The sequence below is a fragment of the Falco rusticolus genome, chromosome 3, assembly GCF_015220075.1.
Source record: "Falco rusticolus isolate bFalRus1 chromosome 3, bFalRus1.pri, whole genome shotgun sequence".
NCBI classification, from domain to species: Eukaryota; Metazoa; Chordata; class Aves; order Falconiformes; family Falconidae; genus Falco; species Falco rusticolus.
This window is the reverse complement of record NC_051189.1, coordinates 109,227,764-109,245,877: the sequence shown is the minus strand read 5'-3', so window position 1 is coordinate 109,245,877 and position 18,114 is coordinate 109,227,764. Positions and strand designations below refer to the sequence as shown.

Here is an 18,114-nt window from a genome sequence, read left to right as displayed (position 1 = left end):
AACCCCTTGAAGAAATCCTGCTTGCTCAGCTTTCCTGACTGCACCAACTGATGTAATAACTGGCCCATGTGATCCCTGGTGATCTGACTCCTCTCGAGTGTCGACTCCACTCCCACTCGCACGAAAACAGGCAGCAGATTCTGGGTGCTCAGCTCCTCCACACACTGCATTGCTTCCTGTTCGAATGACACACAGGATCACTCGCCTGAACTGAAAACATCAAAAAACGGGGCAGAATAATATTTTCAACTATAAGATAGGGTGGGTTTTTTTGGCAAATGAGTATTTAGTGAAGCTTCCAGCAAAGGTGCTGGACTAGGCTGTGGAAGCTCATCACAAATCATCACTGAGATGGCAACAGAATAATAATAATAATAAAAAAGATATGAGAATTTATACGATGCAGGCAACAATTTGTAAAATACACCATCACACTCCAGAGTACAGTTTGGCTGCTCAGTGAAAGGACAGGAATTGTCTTCTGGATGCCACCAAAACACCTACTATTTCATCAAATATCAAGCCAAGTCAAAAAGAGGACATGAGGTTAGATTCATTACTGATCCAACCTGACACAAAAATGCCTGTTACAAACCCACATCATATAAAGAAGCAGAAAATAGGTGGGGAGCATTTGGAGGAAAACTTCCCCTTACTAAAGCTTCTGCTTTCTGGCATGTGCATTTTGTAACTGAAGCAAATAAAACACTCTTAAATGAGCATGTCTCTGAAAGCTCTCATGTCAAAAACCTCCACTGTCATCAGCAAAGATCTTCTACTGACCTTCTAGGTTGAGCCCAACGGATCTCAGTGGGCTTCCCAACTAAAGACATTTGCTCTTTGTCTTAGGTTATGCCTTTTGTTATCAAGAACTGGCAGCCCCAGATGCATTTCTGCAGGTCCTGAACAGCTTTTTTCTGCAGGTCACCGGCCTGGCGGTCCCAGACGGCACGCTTGGGCCAGAGCTCTCCCGTCAGATGTGCCTGACAGATCTCTGTGTCTCCAGGACAGACAGGTGAACACACACAGCTCGACCCTGCTGCCACTGGACACCAGCACACAGATCAGCAGTTTTAATTTACAGTCAGGTTAAATACTGAAGACTAAACTCATGACAAACGGCTATTCCTATGCTCTATGCTACATTAACACACTCATATATGGCCTTGTTAATGTGAGTTTAAGTTGAATTAGCCAGCAGCTTTGTTGCACGATGCATTTGAAGAGCAGCAAGAATTTACAATTATTAAGTAACCCCTTTAATGCAAACAAGGTGCCTCAATCTGATGTACTTTTTTTAAGCAGAGGTGCACTTGTCTAATATGATTCAACTCGTGTTTCCATCCAGCCATAAAAATATCTCACTGTATGTGTGAGCAGAGAAACTGAAGCAGCCCCTTCGCCCCAGACATCCAGGGGTGAGCCTTTGAAGTCTATGGCAAAAAGAAAAAAGGACCAGAGACTGCTTTGTTCACCAGCCCCCCCCGCCCCTAACTCTCCCTGCTGAGATCTGCCAGGCCAGCAAAGCTGGGGGACACTGCAAATCAAAGCATTTTTTTTTTCTCCAAACCAGGATTTAATAGTTTCTCCTGATAACTAGATGTGAACCCAAAACAATCCATCACAAGAATATTCCTCTTTCTGATTTTAATTGGAAGCCCTATGAAGCGGAAGCAGCAAGTCTGCTTTTAGGGTGCCAAACCAGGAACTCCCCAGTGCTGCTATTTCAAACTTGGCAGGTTTTAAAAATTTATTTCAGCAAAAGATCAAACCAATCAACTTTGCAGCTAACGTAACACTTCTTGCAAACTCCCTGGACGAACCAGAAATCCATTTACAAAGGAAACAAAATTTCAACCTTTAACTAGGAAGTGATGACAGCTGCTCTGTAATTTTCAATGTTTATTAAAAATACTCTGGAGTGGTTTGTTCAATATTTAGGACTGCTTTATCTGCCTCCAGATCAGAACAGCACATGCTTTGATAACTGAATGAAAACCTCAGTTTATTTTCCCACTGGCTTTTCTGCTTCCAAAATCGCTGCTATTATGGAGCTGCTCAGTGATTCATGACAGATACGCATACATCTTGCTACTTAAAGCACACAAGCTGGCCTATTTTTCCTATTACTAGGAGGGCAGAAAACAAGGTTGGGAGACAACTGTCCTCAAAACACTCATGGAGCTGCTGCTGCTCAGATTTTGACAGGCCCCATCGTTTCCGTTACCTCTGCGTGAGCTGGGTGCTTACAAAGACACTGTTCCTGGAGAGAAAACATACTCAAGTCCCACAGACCTTTCTGCTAAGTGAGATTTTAATTTTGCTTACCTTAAAATCATTAATATGCAAGAACTCATCAATGATAGATTTGCATTTTCTCTCTATTTCCTCTTCTGATAGTGAAGGCTTTTCTTGTGCTGGAGCTGGGGTAGCTTCTGGCTTGGCTGGTAGAAATAGAAGAAAAAAACTACATGCATTTGGAAAGGGAAAATCAGCATCATTTTCAGAGAAGACGCTCTGAAAACAGAAGTCACCGGAGCAGGGCATGTTCCCTCTCCCATCATCAGGCACGGGTCATTCCTTTCTTGGCTAACTTCCCCTGCATGAACTCCTGATGGTTCTGTAAATCAACCTTCTTGTAGAAACACTGCTGGCAGTGACACAGGTTGTAACACTTTCAAAGTTCTCTATCAACATTAAATAATTAAACTTTGAGCTGCTACAGCATGCTGGAAATTTAAAACATGCTGACCTCAATGGGCAGCAACCCAAAGCAATCTCCTGATCACATCTCCAAAACCTTGGTCCCCGTGAAGTCCTGTACAAAGTCCTGAAGCTTCAAGACAAGCATCTGCTGTGTTGTGGCAGTCAAGACGTGTTCCTCACTGTAGCAGTTTCTAGATGTTTCCCAGGGACAGAGCAGAACACTGTACTTATCACAAAGGCTCTGTCCACAGGGAACATTGCCCTGAGTGTCCTCAATATTTTCTCACTAACAGATTGGCTCAAGCTGGCAGGAGCAAAAAGCCAGAGCTGCAGTGCTGACAAGGTGACAAGCCACCCCAGCGAGTGCTAACACTGCACTGTGCTAAGGCCTGCTCAGAAGGAGGGCTGGCAACAACGCAGCACTAAAAAGATGCTGTGCATGCTCTGTCCCAGACCCAAATCGCTGCTCTGGCCGTGGCAAACATGCAGAAAGGGTAGATACGGCTTTACTGGGCACTGAAGCAGTGGTTCCACAGAACTGACACTGATTTTGGGGACTCTGAGCCCAGAAACCGATGGCAAAAGCAACAGGGTCTGAGCAGGCATGACAGCGACGTGGTGTCTTGCTGGTACCTGCAGCCTTTCAACTCCAACGAATCCCAAGGGGGAGCTGGAGGGAGGAGATGATGCCAAGGCCTGTATGAATCCACTGTTACAAACCTTGGGGAGGCAGATCACAGCTATTGCAGCTTGATGTGTGACTGTAGGACAAATATTCACACCGCTGCACAGAAATCTGCCACTTTTTCTGACAGATTTTCCCTTATGCCTTTTCACGTACTCAGCAAGATTCCCTGAGCACGGAAGAGCCGCTTACCAGATTCCTTGGCTTTGTTCCTCTCTGCCTCTGTGCTGTTTCTGTCCATCTCCATGCCGCCTGTCAACTGTTTCACTGTCTCCAGCATCTCTCTCCGCTGCTCCTCTTGTGCCTGATTGTCGAGCAGCAGCTCTTTACTGCTGCTGCCCCGTAGGAAGGTGTTGGGGCGGGAGAGGGAAGGCGGAAGAGGTTTGTCATTCTTCTCCCTGCCTGTGCTTCCGCGACTGCGGAACAAAACCATAAACACTTAAAGGTTACGGTACAAGTAACTCCTGCTCGCAAGAAAAGACATTGGACAGCTTTCTAGCAACTGCAGGAAAACCCCACAACCCAAACCCTGCAGGATTGTCCTCTCAATTTTTTATGGTTGTAGCTACACAGAAAATTTAACTTCAAATTAAATTATCATCGAAATGAACTCAGGTCTCAGAGATGCATAAAACCAAATATCCACTGAGTGGACAGGCAGAGCCAGTGCTTCCTAAAGTACACACGGAAAAGCAATGAAGTCCTTACAGCACCTATTGTAGATGCAGAACAGTGAATTCTATAATGTAAAGGTACTGTTCTACTGTGAAAGAGCGGTGTATTTTTTACCTATTTATTGATAAAATAGCTTCTGAATAGTGAAGGCTACCAGCAACAGGTGACAAGGGTCTGTCCTATTAATTACTGTGTTAATGAGTAAGATGGGCAAAATGACACCAAAACAGAATAATATCCAGGTAAGCCAGAGTTTTAGGTGAAAAAGGAAGGAAAACATCAGAGGGACAAACCCAAGGAAACAGTCCAGCAGCTTGTGCATACTGGAAGTGACATTTTTAACAAACCATACATTTCTAAACAGTGTCTAGAAGTGATAAATTATTGAGGGTTAATACGTTTTATGCTACAAGCTGGAGTGGCTGTAGCCCTGATGAAATTGGGGTGTGAGAGTGCTGCACAGCCTTACATATGCATCACATGATGTGGAAGCACGGGCAAGCTGGGTCACATTGCATGGGAAGGGTCAGGCACAGCCAGAATGTTTTAAGAGCCCTGCAGAATTTCTGCGAGGTTTTCAGCATGTTCTTCTGGATAAACAAACCTACTGACCTGGCTGAACCCACGACCATTGAATCCAACCTGAATAGCCATTTATGACACCATTTTATCTGAAGAGGTGTTTAACTTGTTATAAACTACTAGCAAGTGTATCTTACACGAAGGGTGACTGAAAAGTGGAACTTAAAATATTCCATTTAATGGCTTTAAAAATCAATACCACCTGTCTCTCCAAAGATACAAAATACACATGTGTTTTAAGTTAACTCAAAGCACACAGGGTGGAGGAAAAGACTCATTCATTCCTCGAAATTCAATGAAATTCTTTCTTCCTGCGTGCCAGTAACTACAGCAGCGAAGGAAAGGCGCAGGCAGACAGACAGCAGAAGGGAAAGTCATCGTCGGACTGAAGCTTACCTAGTTAAGGCCCTGCGAGAATCTAATTCTGAAGATGCGGATGAGGCAGATACAGATGAGACTGGAGGCTGCAGCGCAGAAAATCTGTTCAAACTAGTGGCACTTGGTCGTAAGGAGTCTGGGAGATTGTAAAAACACAGACAAGAGCGACAACAAGGTCAGTAGCTGCTGATGCCTTAGCATCACAAAAATCAGTTGAGCAATAGCTGTTTTCAGAGTGATGGGGAGACAACTGAAGGGAAAAGGCTGGTCCTGCCCCACTTTAACCCTGCTGGTCAGACAGTCACACATGGAGAGGAGCATTCCCACCCAAATCCGCTCTTGGCAAGGATGGCTGGTAGCAAAGCAGAGCGGCAGGACCCATTCCTGACTTACCCATCTCGCTTGCCTTTGCTCCACCACTGCTGCCCTTTCCCCAGCTGCCCAACTGGGCTTTAGGCACAAGCTGAATCTTCTCATCTATTGTGGGCTGTAAAACACATCAAGACAAACCATTACAAGGGCAAATTATCCATCTGAATTATAAATGGGGTATTTTTTTGGCAACAATCCCCGTTTTGTGAACACCAAAATACACTTTAACACATTTTTGGAAGACCAAACCCCAGCCAAAGACAGAGGACACAAACAACAAAGGGCAAGACGAACAGCCTCTCCCAAAGCGTCACAGACATTCACAATGACCAGGAGCTTTTTTTACTTGGGAACTCTGAAGCTCAGTAAGGAGGAAAAAGCGCATGAAATCAGTACTTGAAAGATGTTCAGTTAGTTTGTGACTAGTAGAACGGTTTTGCTGTCCACTCCACCTACCAGTCACAACCTTGGGGGGAACCTGCACAGTAACAAACAGAATTCAGAGGGCAAGGGATGACAACAGGTTGCAGAACTCGGAGGGAAAAAGTAGTGTCTGACAAGAAGAGGACATTGATTTTACAAAGCTCAGTAGGTGAATTTATTGACGAGGAGGTTGTGACCCCACAGATCTCTTTGTATGAGCTCCTCTCTCCTTCCGACAATGCAGTTGTTGCGGGGTTAGCTCTAGTTGTACTGTATTTGTGCTAAATGCAGTAGAAGGACTTTTCCCAGATGAGCTGTAAGCCCAGACAAAAGCAGGCTGAATCCCTCCTGCTAATTAAGTTTTGGAGACTGTTTTATGACTTTCACAAGGAACAAACCAAGTCTGATCTGCAGAAGGGCTACAGCCCATCCAGGTTCTACTTTCCAGCTTGCTGAGCATCCAGGCACTGAGAGTAAAATCCAGGGAAGAGCGACATTAACTGGGACAAGGGAACGTCTAGGAATTTCCCTGATTTATGTGAAAAACGGAGTTCTCCTTGGCGAGAAAAAGGAGAACAAAGCTGTTCTGAAGATCAGTGAAAGAAATTTCCAAGCTTGTCTAACCTGCAGCCTGAAATAGATGTCCCCAAACTACCATTCTAATGGTAAATTAATAGGAAGATGCTCATCCGGAGGATGGGCATGAAAGTTTATGGCATTCTGAGGGATGCAACTGCACCACACAGCAGTCCAAGAACACCGTAAAAGTGGACACGGCTCTCCTCATACTACTTGAACCTTTCAAGACAGGAGTGCTGCCATCTGCAACACATCAGGAACATTTTGTTTTCCGATTGAATGTGGCATCCTCTTTCTACTAAGAAGCAGTGTCAGAATGGGGTCTTGAGAACTTGAGGCAGCAAATGATCTCTATCAGACCCTTCTGTCAGAGCCACGTCATGTGCTGCATCACCATCACACCCAATACCCTGATTCACATCTCTCTTCATCATTTAATAAAATGCAGATTTTCCAACTAAGAGAACGTCTGGGTCACTAAAAGGACACTATGAACCTGAGAAAAAGTGTATTAATACGCCCTTCCCCTCAGAACAAACAAAATGGGAACATTCAGAAGACCACGGAGAGTCTTCCCTTGTGCTTTATTTGTGCACACTATAAACTCTGGGGATTTAATATACCCCAAACCCCAAGTTTTGACCTCTAAACACCGTTACTGGTCTTTCCTAGACAGACAGATACAATAAGGTTAAACCTTGGCTTTGTTGTTGCTCTGAACGAGTCTTGTGCTGGCACCTACCTTGGTGATTTTAAGGAACTTGGTGGGGTCCAGCACCCTGCTGTTCTTTGCCCCCTGCACAGTGTTCCAACCTCCTTCATCGACCCGCTGGACACCTGCCAGATGACAAACATAACCACCCTTAGCTCATCCCCACTGCTCCAGCCGCACCCTGGGAAAGCACAGGCGATCGTCTCCAGGCTCAGCAAGAGGAGGAAAAGATGATGGCACGTTTCTGCTAAGCCTCAGCACAATTCTGTGCAGAAATCATGTCTTTCGGAATGTTTCTTCAGACCAAGAACTAGCTCGCCTGAGTTTATTATTATAAAATAGCCTCAACATATGAGATCTCACTATTTTCAAGGGCTGGTTTTGTTATCAGTGCTTCCTGGTTAGATTTCTCAGCATGTGTTCTTGCAGTCTGGATATGGCTGCACGTACTGTGTGTTCACAAGCTCACTGAAGGAGCAGACGACGTGCCTTTGCCAACCCAAAGCTGCACTTGTTGCACAGATTTCAGCAATGCTATGCTAGTCTAGACACAGAACCATTCAAGCAGCCACAAGTTCCTTACCTTCTCCCAATGTCAGTTTTAGGATAAATAAAGTCTACATGTATTTTCTTTATGCCCTGTTTTCACAGCACTTCCATTTGACAATCTTTAGTGTTCAAGAATCACAAAGATTTCTTCCTCCTTGCCCTGCTCTGTCCCAGTCATTCCAAATTCTTCTTCAGGTACTGCCAACCTCAAGGGCTGGGAGCAATTTAAGGTAACGCCAAGACACTGTCTCGTGTGCGAGTTAACACCTCACAACTTCAACCGCTAAAGACAACATGGTTACTTTTGAAATTAGATGCTATTCTCTTGAAATTAGATTCTGCTGTATGCAAGAATGGATGGCAAATCTGACTCCTACGTAGTAACTTGTTCTAACAGATTTCTGGCAGCCTGTCACAAAATCAAATATGGTTTGCATGAATGTGAAACTTAAGTACTACTGGCCTACGATTGTCTATTTTTACCCAAGGGATTTGCTCCTGAAAAATCCACACAGCCAATCCATGGCAAGTCTGTTCCTTCTCCAGCCTCAGCCACAATCAGGCCCCAATTCCCTTTGCTCATTACACTTAGGGAAGAAAAACCTCGCATTTTTTTTCTTTTATGTGGGATTCCCTTTATGGCCACTGGATGAAATGAGTGAGACGAGCAGCCAACTTGGCTTTTACTTTACCCGGTCTCCTCTTCTCTTTGGTCATGAGTTGTTGGACCTTCCTCTGTTCTTCTTGCTCTTCAATCTTGGCTTCTTTATGAATCTGCTCGATGGTCTTCGGGCCCTGATCTGCTCTCCGTGACACCCAGTTGCACTAGGAAAGAAGCAAACATGTGCTCGGAGATACTTCCAGGGGAGCATCATCAATGGGGTATTTTGAAAACCGTGAACAAGGCCTATCCCTGCCACCCTTGTAACGTCTTGGAGGGGCTGCTCCACGAGGGACTGGGGAAAATTCTGTGGAGCTGGGTCACGTTGTGGCGGTGGTTACCCCAGCACCACAGGTCAAAGCTGTTTGCTCTGGTACACAGACTGCGGTATATGTTTTGGTGAAGGGCAGCTGCAGTGAAGACCTGGCTCTGTAGAGGCATGACTGAATTCAAGACATTTTAACCCCTAGCATCCTACCCATTCCCAGCTTTCCAGTTTTTCCAGGTTCAGAGGATAGAGAAGGACCAGAGGGAGGCTGCTGTTGCTCTCCAACCATTTATTACTGACACCGCTTGCTGAAGCCCTTCCTTCAAGCTTAAGGAAATAAACGGAACTCAAAATAAAGAAGCAAGAAGCAACTACATTTTATCTGGAGATGGTGCTTTGCCACTCCAGGGATTGTGATGGCTGAGACAGGAATTCTGCGGCGAGAGGTGGAGCCGTCTCTGCACTAAACATTTCCACTGCTTGATGTGCCTACTCAGCCATACACTGTACAGATCCATCTACCCCTAGAACAACCAGACTCTCTCTTGATCTTGCTACAACCTCATTACAACTTTCGGGGTAATTATGTCTGCATACCCTGCAGTCAAAATGGTGACTTCAGCCTCCACAAAAACCCAAACCAGCTTCAAAACAGCGATGTGAGGTATGAGTAAAACCTGCCCAGCATTTCAGTCATGGCCAAAGCCACGCTGCTACCAGCACCTTCACTGGTGAAATTACATGTGCTGGGTAAAGTTTGCGCAATCTGTGGTCACATCTTCAACCACGTGGTGTAGAGACACCCTTCACTGTACCACACTCCAGCTGTTAACACCTTGGCTGTGTTGAAAACCATTGCTTGATTACCACACAGGCAGGTCCCCGTCTGTACTGTGCACCTGCTTGTCTACACCAGGTTATTAATTTTTGGAGCTTAGTGTGGACCCATCGGCGTCACATTCTGCTGCAGCACAGGCTCCATCTGCTTTTGTCTGCACAATATGGCCAGTCAACAACTGGCAGATGCCTGGTTGTGCTACCAATAGAGCTGATATAGGACCATCCTTCCATGAGATCTTTGGGATAAGGAGTGTAGATCTCCCCCTAACATCCCACATCTGCTGTAAATAAAGTCCCTGCTCTCGCAGGAGTGCTCTTTCAGCCTGGACATGGAAGGCAACATGCTCCTTTACTTACTTGAGTTGGCACCTACCAGCCTTAGGTCTATTACATCCTGAAGCATGAACCGAATCCTTGAAGATGTTTTCCTCTCTTTCACAATCTTCTCCATCTGATTAAAATACTGGTCCATGCGAGGCTACACAAGAGAGACATCATCATCAGTGCGTCTTGGAAGAAAAGGAAAATACTCCCTCAGGTAGGGAGTCAGTGGGTTCTGCACTGTAGCATTTTCGTGCCAGAAGCACATCTGGGGACCCAGCTGCTCGGAGTGAGTGCTGGGTCTCGTACGCTCCCCCCAGGTTGGACCTGAGCGTGCACAGTGCAGGACGTGCAGAAAAGGAGGCACAACTCTGCAGGCACCTCGTTCGTTTAGCACATGCATTCTCTGCATTTTTAATCGCTCAAAAGATCTACACCCTCTGCACGTACATAATAAACTTGCCATCCATTTAAAAAAAAATAAAAATTAGTATTTTTTCATTGTACAGCTAAGCTGACCTACTGGCTAGTGGCCACCAAAGAGGGGAGTCCTGCTCTACTTCTGAGCTCCTCCTTTTCATATCAGCATGTGTGCTCATCACCTCAGCCCAAGAAAAACTGGCTCAGGAAACTGAACGGGAATAAAACTGACCCTGCACACATTTTGATGCTTTACCTCCCTGAACTGTCTCATCTGGGGTCAGGCAAGGGAAGCAGAGGCAGAAGCAGTGTTTCCCTCAGCAAGAAACTGTTTAACAGGCTTAGCTGTGGTACAAAATCCCACAAGCTCCTTTTCATCCAAAAAGTCGTGATGTGATCGAATCCAAATCAGTTTGCACTAAGACATGAAATGGTATCATTAGAGAAGCCTCCATTAGGTCTAAATTTGACTCGCCAGGCTCCAATGAGCCTTTTTCCCCCCGAAATGGAGGCTCTGGCCATTTTAAACAAAAAGTTTCAGGGCAGTTTTCTAAAATGTTTCCCACCCCCTTCACTAAAAACTAGCTAAACCCTTTTCCTTATACTTAAACAAACAAGAAAAACCCTATTAAAATTTGGTTCTGGCCTTGCCTTGGAAAGTTTCAGCTCCAAGAGCAAACGTTTCCAAAGTCAGGAATGACGGGGAAAATATTTAAAATGGACATTGTCCAAAAGCTTTAATTGTAACTATCACTAACGCTTCACCTTCAGTAAAACACACATAATAAAACTTCTACTCCGTTAACAGAAGATAAATAAAGGATTCTCACTCGATCTTGATAGAAACAACAAATCACAAAGACAGGAGACTGGCAGCTTCTCACAACACGTAACATGACATCTGCAAGCACTTCCCTGCTGTGTGCATGCTCCATGCTACACGGTGCCACGGCTCTGGGCTGCAGGACCGGCCAGTGCACCAAAACATTGGCTTCTACAGTGTTTCCATGCTCGCAAAACAGCATCCAGGACTCATCCAGCATGACCTCAGCTACTGCTTAGAAGTCAGACCCTGTTTTCTGCCCAACACACGTGGAGAAATTTAATCCCTGCTTCTGACACTTTCAAACCTGCACCAATAATGTGTATGCTGTTCATTAACAGTGTCCGGTATTTAGCCTGGGGGATTAGTAGTAAACTGCGCCGTTTTGGTCAATGCTCTGCAAAACAGTTTGGGAAACTATTTACCCGTAAGGATCAGGATTGATCCACCGTGATCCCTGCAAACCAGTGCACTGTAAGGGACCTCCCTTCCCCGAGCAGCTGAAAACAATTAGCTCAGTTTGTTTCCAGAGCTGAGTCCCACTGATTTCTGGCAAAACCCTCGAATGCTTTTTCATCCCAAGCCTAGCTTGTGTGAAAGAGCAGCAGACTGCCTGTGCCAAGAGAAGCTCATCCGAGTGTGTAAGGCTCCGTGCTACATATACATTTGTTGGAAAATCGGGAGGAGGATGCTGGAGTGCTGCAGTTGCAAAACAGCTGCTTCATTCCAGCATAGCTGGAGGCAATGATGACACAAAATAAAAGCATCCACCAAGGTTCAGGTAGGGGTTTAGGCCAGTTAGGAAGGGTTTTTTTAGATTTAACCCCAACGATACATGTAAGTGGTACATTTTGTAGGTAATATAAACCTTCAATGGTAAAGAAATGACTCTAAATATGAATGTTTTGGACACTGCAAGGTAAGAGATATCTGGAAAAAGTAGGTGTTGAGCATTTCTAGGTTGTGTGTTTGGATGAAATATTTGGAACAGCTAACAACTGGAGAACACTGTTGAAAACGATACAGAACCCATCACAGACAAAGGAGCAAGGCCAGGTCACGGAAGAGCAGATGATTTCCTTGTGCCATACAGAAATGGCCGAAGAAAAAAAATAAATCCTCAAATAAAACCACCCCACCCCTATTTTTCCATCCCCGCCCAGAAAGCCTCATCTCTCACTCCCAGTCCTGCCCTACCTTTGCTTTCTCAAAGTCCAGGTCCTTGCCAATGGTAGTTAGCAGGCGGCAAAGGCACTCAAGGGACTCCTCATCGTGGTTTTTCAGCAGCTTGACCACGCAGTCATGCATGATAGCCTCCGTCAGCATTTTCAGTTTGAAAAGCTCGCCAATGAATTTTATATTCCCAATGGATCTCCGTCGGGCCTTGTCCTTGGCCTCTTCCAGCTCGTCATGGAGCCGTGTCTTCTCCTCCGGCTGTAAAACAGAAAAACAGTTCTAAAAAGCCACGTTCACAGAGCTCAGAACTCTTCAAAAGATCCAGTTTCACATTTAGAGTTGCTGTTGTCTTGTTTACATTTTTTCTCCTAAAAACCAAGAAAAGGCTGGTGTAAACCCACTAATCAAAGCAGGTATTTTTTATTACACTCAGCCAGTGTGACAGAAAACTCTCAACTCCAAAATTCCCCCTAAATCGACTGCCATCTTCAAAAGAGATCACTTTCAGAGGGAGCTCTGAGAATTTATGGGAGGAAAAAAATACCACTTACAGTGGTAGCAGCTTCAAGTTCTTTCTGCTTCTTTTCAAAGACGTCGTCGTCAGCCTTGTCCTTTTCAAATTCCTTCTGGCAGCGATTTAACAGCAACTTGCGGAAATTTACTGTGCTCCCAGGTTTGTCTGCCATGGGCACTTTCAGCTGCAGAAGGAAGAAAAACATCAGCAGAAATACGGCTAAACTCTACATACGAGCGAGGTTTCCTATAAGCCATCCATTACATTTTATTATGCACTTCATATTCAGCAACACAAGCCTGCAAGGCTGTGACAGTTAAACATCACGTCATGATTTCCAGCGGAGTTTTACATTTCATATGTAAAGTCGCACTCAAAACTTGGCTGACACCACCTCCGCCCAGAGACAAATTACATTTCCATTCACAGGATCCTTTAAAAAGACACGCTGCCTAAAAACACCCTTGTTATGTGGCGAAGACTCCGTGCTCCTTTGTTGCATGTCATGAAGGATCAGGAGGAGAAGAGGGTTATTTTGCCCCAGATTCACCATCTGAAAACTAGCTGTCCAAAGCTTGGCTCAGCACCTCGGGCTCCTCTTGGAAATGAGAGATAAACTGAACTTCCCAAGCGTGACTCACTGCATCTCGCAACCAGGCAGTGCGAGGTGTCCTCAACTCCAAACATATCACTCCAAGCAAAGCCCTCTGCCTGCAGGCATGGCCAACAAATGCAGAAGAAGAAATCTGCCACTTTATTTACCTTCAGAGACTAACATTTAACTCTACTCTTGCCACGTTTATGTTACTGCCAATCAGTTCATGGGGATAATGAGCAGAACATGTTCCTGTTTGACTTGGGCGGCTCTTACCGTTACAAGACACCTGCACATGTTGGCATACGCCACCGAGAAGCTCGGTTCATCAATTGCCTTCTCAAAGACCAGGTCGATGACTCCTTTCAGCCTCTCCTCGGTATCTACCGTCAGGTCTGTCACTTGCTTCATGAGCTGATTGAACATCTGGGGCGTCAGCTTGTTCAAGATGCTTCGTACCTTGCGGAACAGCTCCTGAAGGACAGAAAAACTCTTCAGTACAAATCCAACAGGCGGCTTTCAGGAATGAGCTAGGCTGCCACCTCCAAGGTGAACAGAGATGCTGTCCTACGGGAACTCCCTGGAAGCTGTTACACACACGCACACGTCTGTGCACAGTCCGGCCCCAGTTCTAACTCAGCTACCCGTGACCACAGACCAAGGCTGCGGCACAGGGTTTTTGGAAACACCCAAATATTCTTGATAACAATTTAGCCATGAGATATAAATTAACAGGGAGTGACATCCTTCTCCCTCAACCAGAGGTAATCAACTTCTCCTATATTTATTTTAAGGCATTATTATTTTTTTTTTCTCCTATCCAGAATGATAGTTAGGTCAACAACGCTGCTGTTACCCCTGAGAACAGAATTCCAGTGTCCCTCAAGACTATCCCAACTTATCCTATAAATTACCAGTTTGACCACCAGGCAAACACCTCCACCCAGAGCAGCCGCCCGGTAGAGAACAGCAGGGAGAGGAAGATGCAGAGAAAGCTTCGGAGATGGTGCTGTTGGGCTGGGCAGGATGATCTCAGGGAATTTTACAGAGGAACCTCAGTCTTGCTGAGGTTCAGGGCAGTAACATGGTCTAAAAGGGGATGAAAAGCAAGTTCTGTGCTGGAAGTTTGAGGTTGTTTGCTTTAGAATGGGGACAGAAATATTCCAGTAAAAGAGCAACAGGAAAACAATCCTGGAAGAGAGGTAGTAGGTTGTCTGGTGTTCCCTAATTAGACTCACTTAATAGAAAGGCCTGCCATTTGAACTTCAGGGCAGGAATAAACACGTGAAAAAAAATAATCAAGGTAGGGGGAAGCTGTAATTCCAACTGGAATTTCATTGCCCTTTTTCACTGTCTCACACAACAGCTAAGGCAAACCACCATCCTCCTGCTGTTACAGACTGCTGCCCGCTCAGAAGCGCTTGCTAAGGCTCTCACCTGGGTTTTGACATTTTCTGGGTCCTCAGTTTGGTTTTCTCTCTTCAGGCTTGGCTTCCAGGCATTCTCTGCCTTCTTCAGGTGGACATCCTCCTTCACACACACAGTGATGATCTTCCTGGGCTCTCTCCTCTGGCCTGGCTGAGATCTCCTCGGTCCAACATTCAACAACTAGGACAAAAATATTCCTTGTTATATCCCCTTTTAAACTCACACCTCGATAAACCGCTCCAGGGCACACGCCAACACCAACAAGCAGCAACTCCTCCTAGGACTCTGAGGACTCCCTCCGACCCAACACATCAGGCCGGGTTGGTCAGAGGGAACATGAAGACACCGGACACGTTTTTCTTGGGCAGCTTTTTCCAAAACAGATATGGGATGACCGCTGCCTATGTGCACTCGTGATGCTCCGGACACTGCTTAAGCGCTGCAGAATTGGCCCTGACTGACCAAAACGGCCTCTTGAAAGCCAGAAACTGCGTAACTGAGACATCATAGCAAAGGTGCATTTAAGGACTAAGTCCGTCCTTACAGGTGCAATTCAAACGTGCCATCCCAAGCAATTAGGTAACGATAAATCAGCAGCTCTGCCAAAAATGTTAAGTTTTACTGGAGATTGCTTCAAACAGAGCCATTTTGAGATGAGAATTATATAAAATGCACTGAATGGAGCATCAGTGCAGCTCCTGCATTGCAGAAATACAGAACCTAACAGATGTGTGTCAAACTCTTTGTAGTTTCACAGAAGGAAGGGAAACACAGTACTTTGTTTGAAACCACATCAAGCGCCTCTCTGCAATCCCATATAACATGATGCTCCTCCCAGTCAAACACTATCAAACCCACGTTGGACATATGAAACATAAACGGTATGAAAACTGCCCAAACTGGAGAGCTTTAAATCAGTTGCACAAGTGATGGGGCACAAGATACCCCAAAACTCCCTCTTCATCACCTGGGAGCTTCTGATTAAGGACTGAAAGTATCAAATGCTGTCAGGTTATTCTTCCCCTGCGCTCTGTCGTATTTCTGAACTCATTTACTAGAAATGTCTCACCTCCATGTAAAAATTAGCCCAGCAACAAAACTCCATTATCAAACCCCATTACTTTCCACAGAAGTAATTAATCTCCTCAGAGGGCAGCAGGCAACCTCCACATGAAAGACGGGCCATTTAAAACATTTCTTTGTTCAGCAGAAGGGATTCAACAAGCATCAGAGAGGCAAAACCATCTCAGTTATTCAAACAGCTTCACTGAATACAGGAAGAAAGTGCTCTTAGCTGGTGCCTCTTATGTCACGTATCAGTCCCAAACCTGGTTTTGCACTACTGAAAAACAAAATCCTCCTTAAAGGCAGGAGCTCGTATCTGCAATGTGAACCACTTGGCTTTGACGACGTAAACGCTTGCCACCGACGAAAGCAAACAAACACAATCACTGTCACTGCTGGAGTTCATGTTTGGGCTTCAATATGGGATAAAAGCACAGAATAAGGTGTTGTCAGAAGACAACGACCTCATGCAGTGACATGCTTCATATGCCGAGACAATGCATGGAAAAGAGCTACATGGCACAGCGTGTTAGTGCACTGCCCCACCACCTACGAAGCCCGCTGTTCAGATCCCACCGGCATAATCCATCAAATAAATCCATTGAATCATTCAAACTCCTCTGGGCGCAAGCCGTAGCTGTAACGCAACTGCCCGAGTCAATTGCTCCCGAGAAATCAACAGTGGAACGAGGCAGCGAGCACAGGGGAGCCTTTGTGATGCTTCTCTGTGTTAGACACCTTCCCTACAACAGTTACCCATCCCTCCCTACGACCCCGCTCTGCTCTCACCCAGAGCCTGACACCAGTATGACGCAGCCAAGTCTGCTTCACAGCCCCACGTTGAGACACCTGCCACTGTTTTTATGCAATTTTGCACCATTTTTGCTGCCCAGGCTCTAACCACACCGCAAACGTATGGCTGTGGAAAGAAGAAACTTCCCTCCAGCTGAAAAACCAGACAACAACGCAACAGCAAACCGACTGGTTTCAACCACGTGCATGAGACCTCATCACACACCGCCTTGCCCGCGGAAAGCTTTGTAACCAGAGCCAGGCTGGCAGCAAATCAAACGATTTGGGCTCATTTTCCCCAGGAACACGGGTACAGCCAACGAGGGGTAACCTGCAGCCGCCCCATCTCTCCCGCACAGCTGGGCTGTGACATGCGAGGACACAACACAGAGGCACGGCGCCTCCTCGGGTACGGGTCCACGCAAAGCCCAGGCACCAGCTTTTACAGCAAACACTTCCCTGAAGGAGGTGACTCTTCCCCTTGCAGAACTGATGGATGCAAGGAGCACCTGGGCATCTCCGAGTGTCGGCACGTTACATGTCACACCCTCCTCAAATCTGGCTGCCTTCGAGACCAGACCTTTAAGTGCATTAATAGAACAAAGACTTTCTGTAAGACTGTACTTTTTTTAATGTACGTGAACAAACTTGGTTCAAACCGTTTGATTAGGTTTTAAAAGCAGTGAACAGAAGCCTCCTTTGAATGTGTAATAAAATAATACCCGGATAACACTTTTCTAACAGAAAAAAATCTTGGGGTTTTTTGGCAGCAAGTTAAAGTAGGTGCTTGAGCTCATTCATGCCTGGCCTCCTTTTTGTAACCCAGTCCAAGTAAATAATAATGGTTCTGTAGCACCTGATATTACAGCACTACAGCTTGCACTGAAATAATATCTTCCACCAAAGGCACGGAGAAGTGCTTACCAGATGTTACTACATTAACCCGAATTACCTGTCTTCCAGAGGAAGAAGGGGGAGGAAAAAAGGAAAGCAGAAAGAAACAGGGATAAGCCAAAAACTCACAGCAACATGGTATGACCTGGTGCTCTCCCTCACAGTCTGCTTCCACTCCCAGGCCACAAGTCACGGTAACACTTTAAAAAAAACACCCAAGAAATTAAAGAACCGTTTCTCCCTCTACAACAGGCTCCAAATGCAGAAGCCAAAATTAAGCTTAGATGTTATAGGGGTGACTCTGCCTTCCAGGGAAGCATAAAAATCGAGACAACTTGAGTTTCCATCACCACTCAAGGAAGGATAAAAGCCGACACATCCAGCCTCGGTGCGCAGGGACAGACCGGTCCTCTCCAACCCTATCTCTCTGTGTTCACATCTCATTCCCGCTGCACTCACCTAACTCCTTGTCTACATCAAGAAGCATTTATTAGCTGTACTTTGTGCCTGTGTAATTCATGACACTCCTTGTGTTGGATGCAACATTTGTTAGTTCTAAAAACAGTCACACAACACATTTATAGCAAAAAGAAGGAAAAAGAAAAAAGAAGGAAAGACAAAAGCCAAGGAAGCAAAACAAAAGATTCTCAACGTGC

At 45.5% G+C, this 18,114-nt stretch overlaps 1 protein-coding gene across 15 annotated transcripts in view; it reads right to left on the bottom strand.

Moving 5' to 3' along the window:
* Window positions 1–18,114, bottom strand: part of EIF4G3 (eukaryotic translation initiation factor 4 gamma 3) — a 148,318-nt gene that overhangs the window by 12,255 nt on the left and 117,949 nt on the right. For all 15 annotated transcript variants that reach the window (XR_005103104.1, XM_037379661.1, XM_037379670.1 and 12 more), the window contains 12 exons: window positions 14,717–14,887; window positions 13,556–13,753; window positions 12,722–12,868; window positions 12,192–12,428; window positions 9,804–9,908; window positions 8,354–8,486; window positions 7,143–7,237; window positions 5,420–5,513; window positions 5,045–5,162; window positions 3,584–3,807; window positions 2,329–2,444; window positions 4–176 (listed from right to left, as the gene is read on the bottom strand). Coding sequence is in view for 14 of the 15 variants with exons in the window: in XM_037379661.1 (XP_037235558.1) it covers window positions 4–176; window positions 2,329–2,444; window positions 3,584–3,807; window positions 5,045–5,162; window positions 5,420–5,513; window positions 7,143–7,237; window positions 8,354–8,486; window positions 9,804–9,908; window positions 12,192–12,428; window positions 12,722–12,868; window positions 13,556–13,753; window positions 14,717–14,887 (1,811 nt within the window). In the remaining variant the exon portion in view is untranslated. The remainder of the gene's footprint in view (window positions 1–3; window positions 177–2,328; window positions 2,445–3,583; window positions 3,808–5,044; window positions 5,163–5,419; window positions 5,514–7,142; window positions 7,238–8,353; window positions 8,487–9,803; window positions 9,909–12,191; window positions 12,429–12,721; window positions 12,869–13,555; window positions 13,754–14,716; window positions 14,888–18,114) is intronic.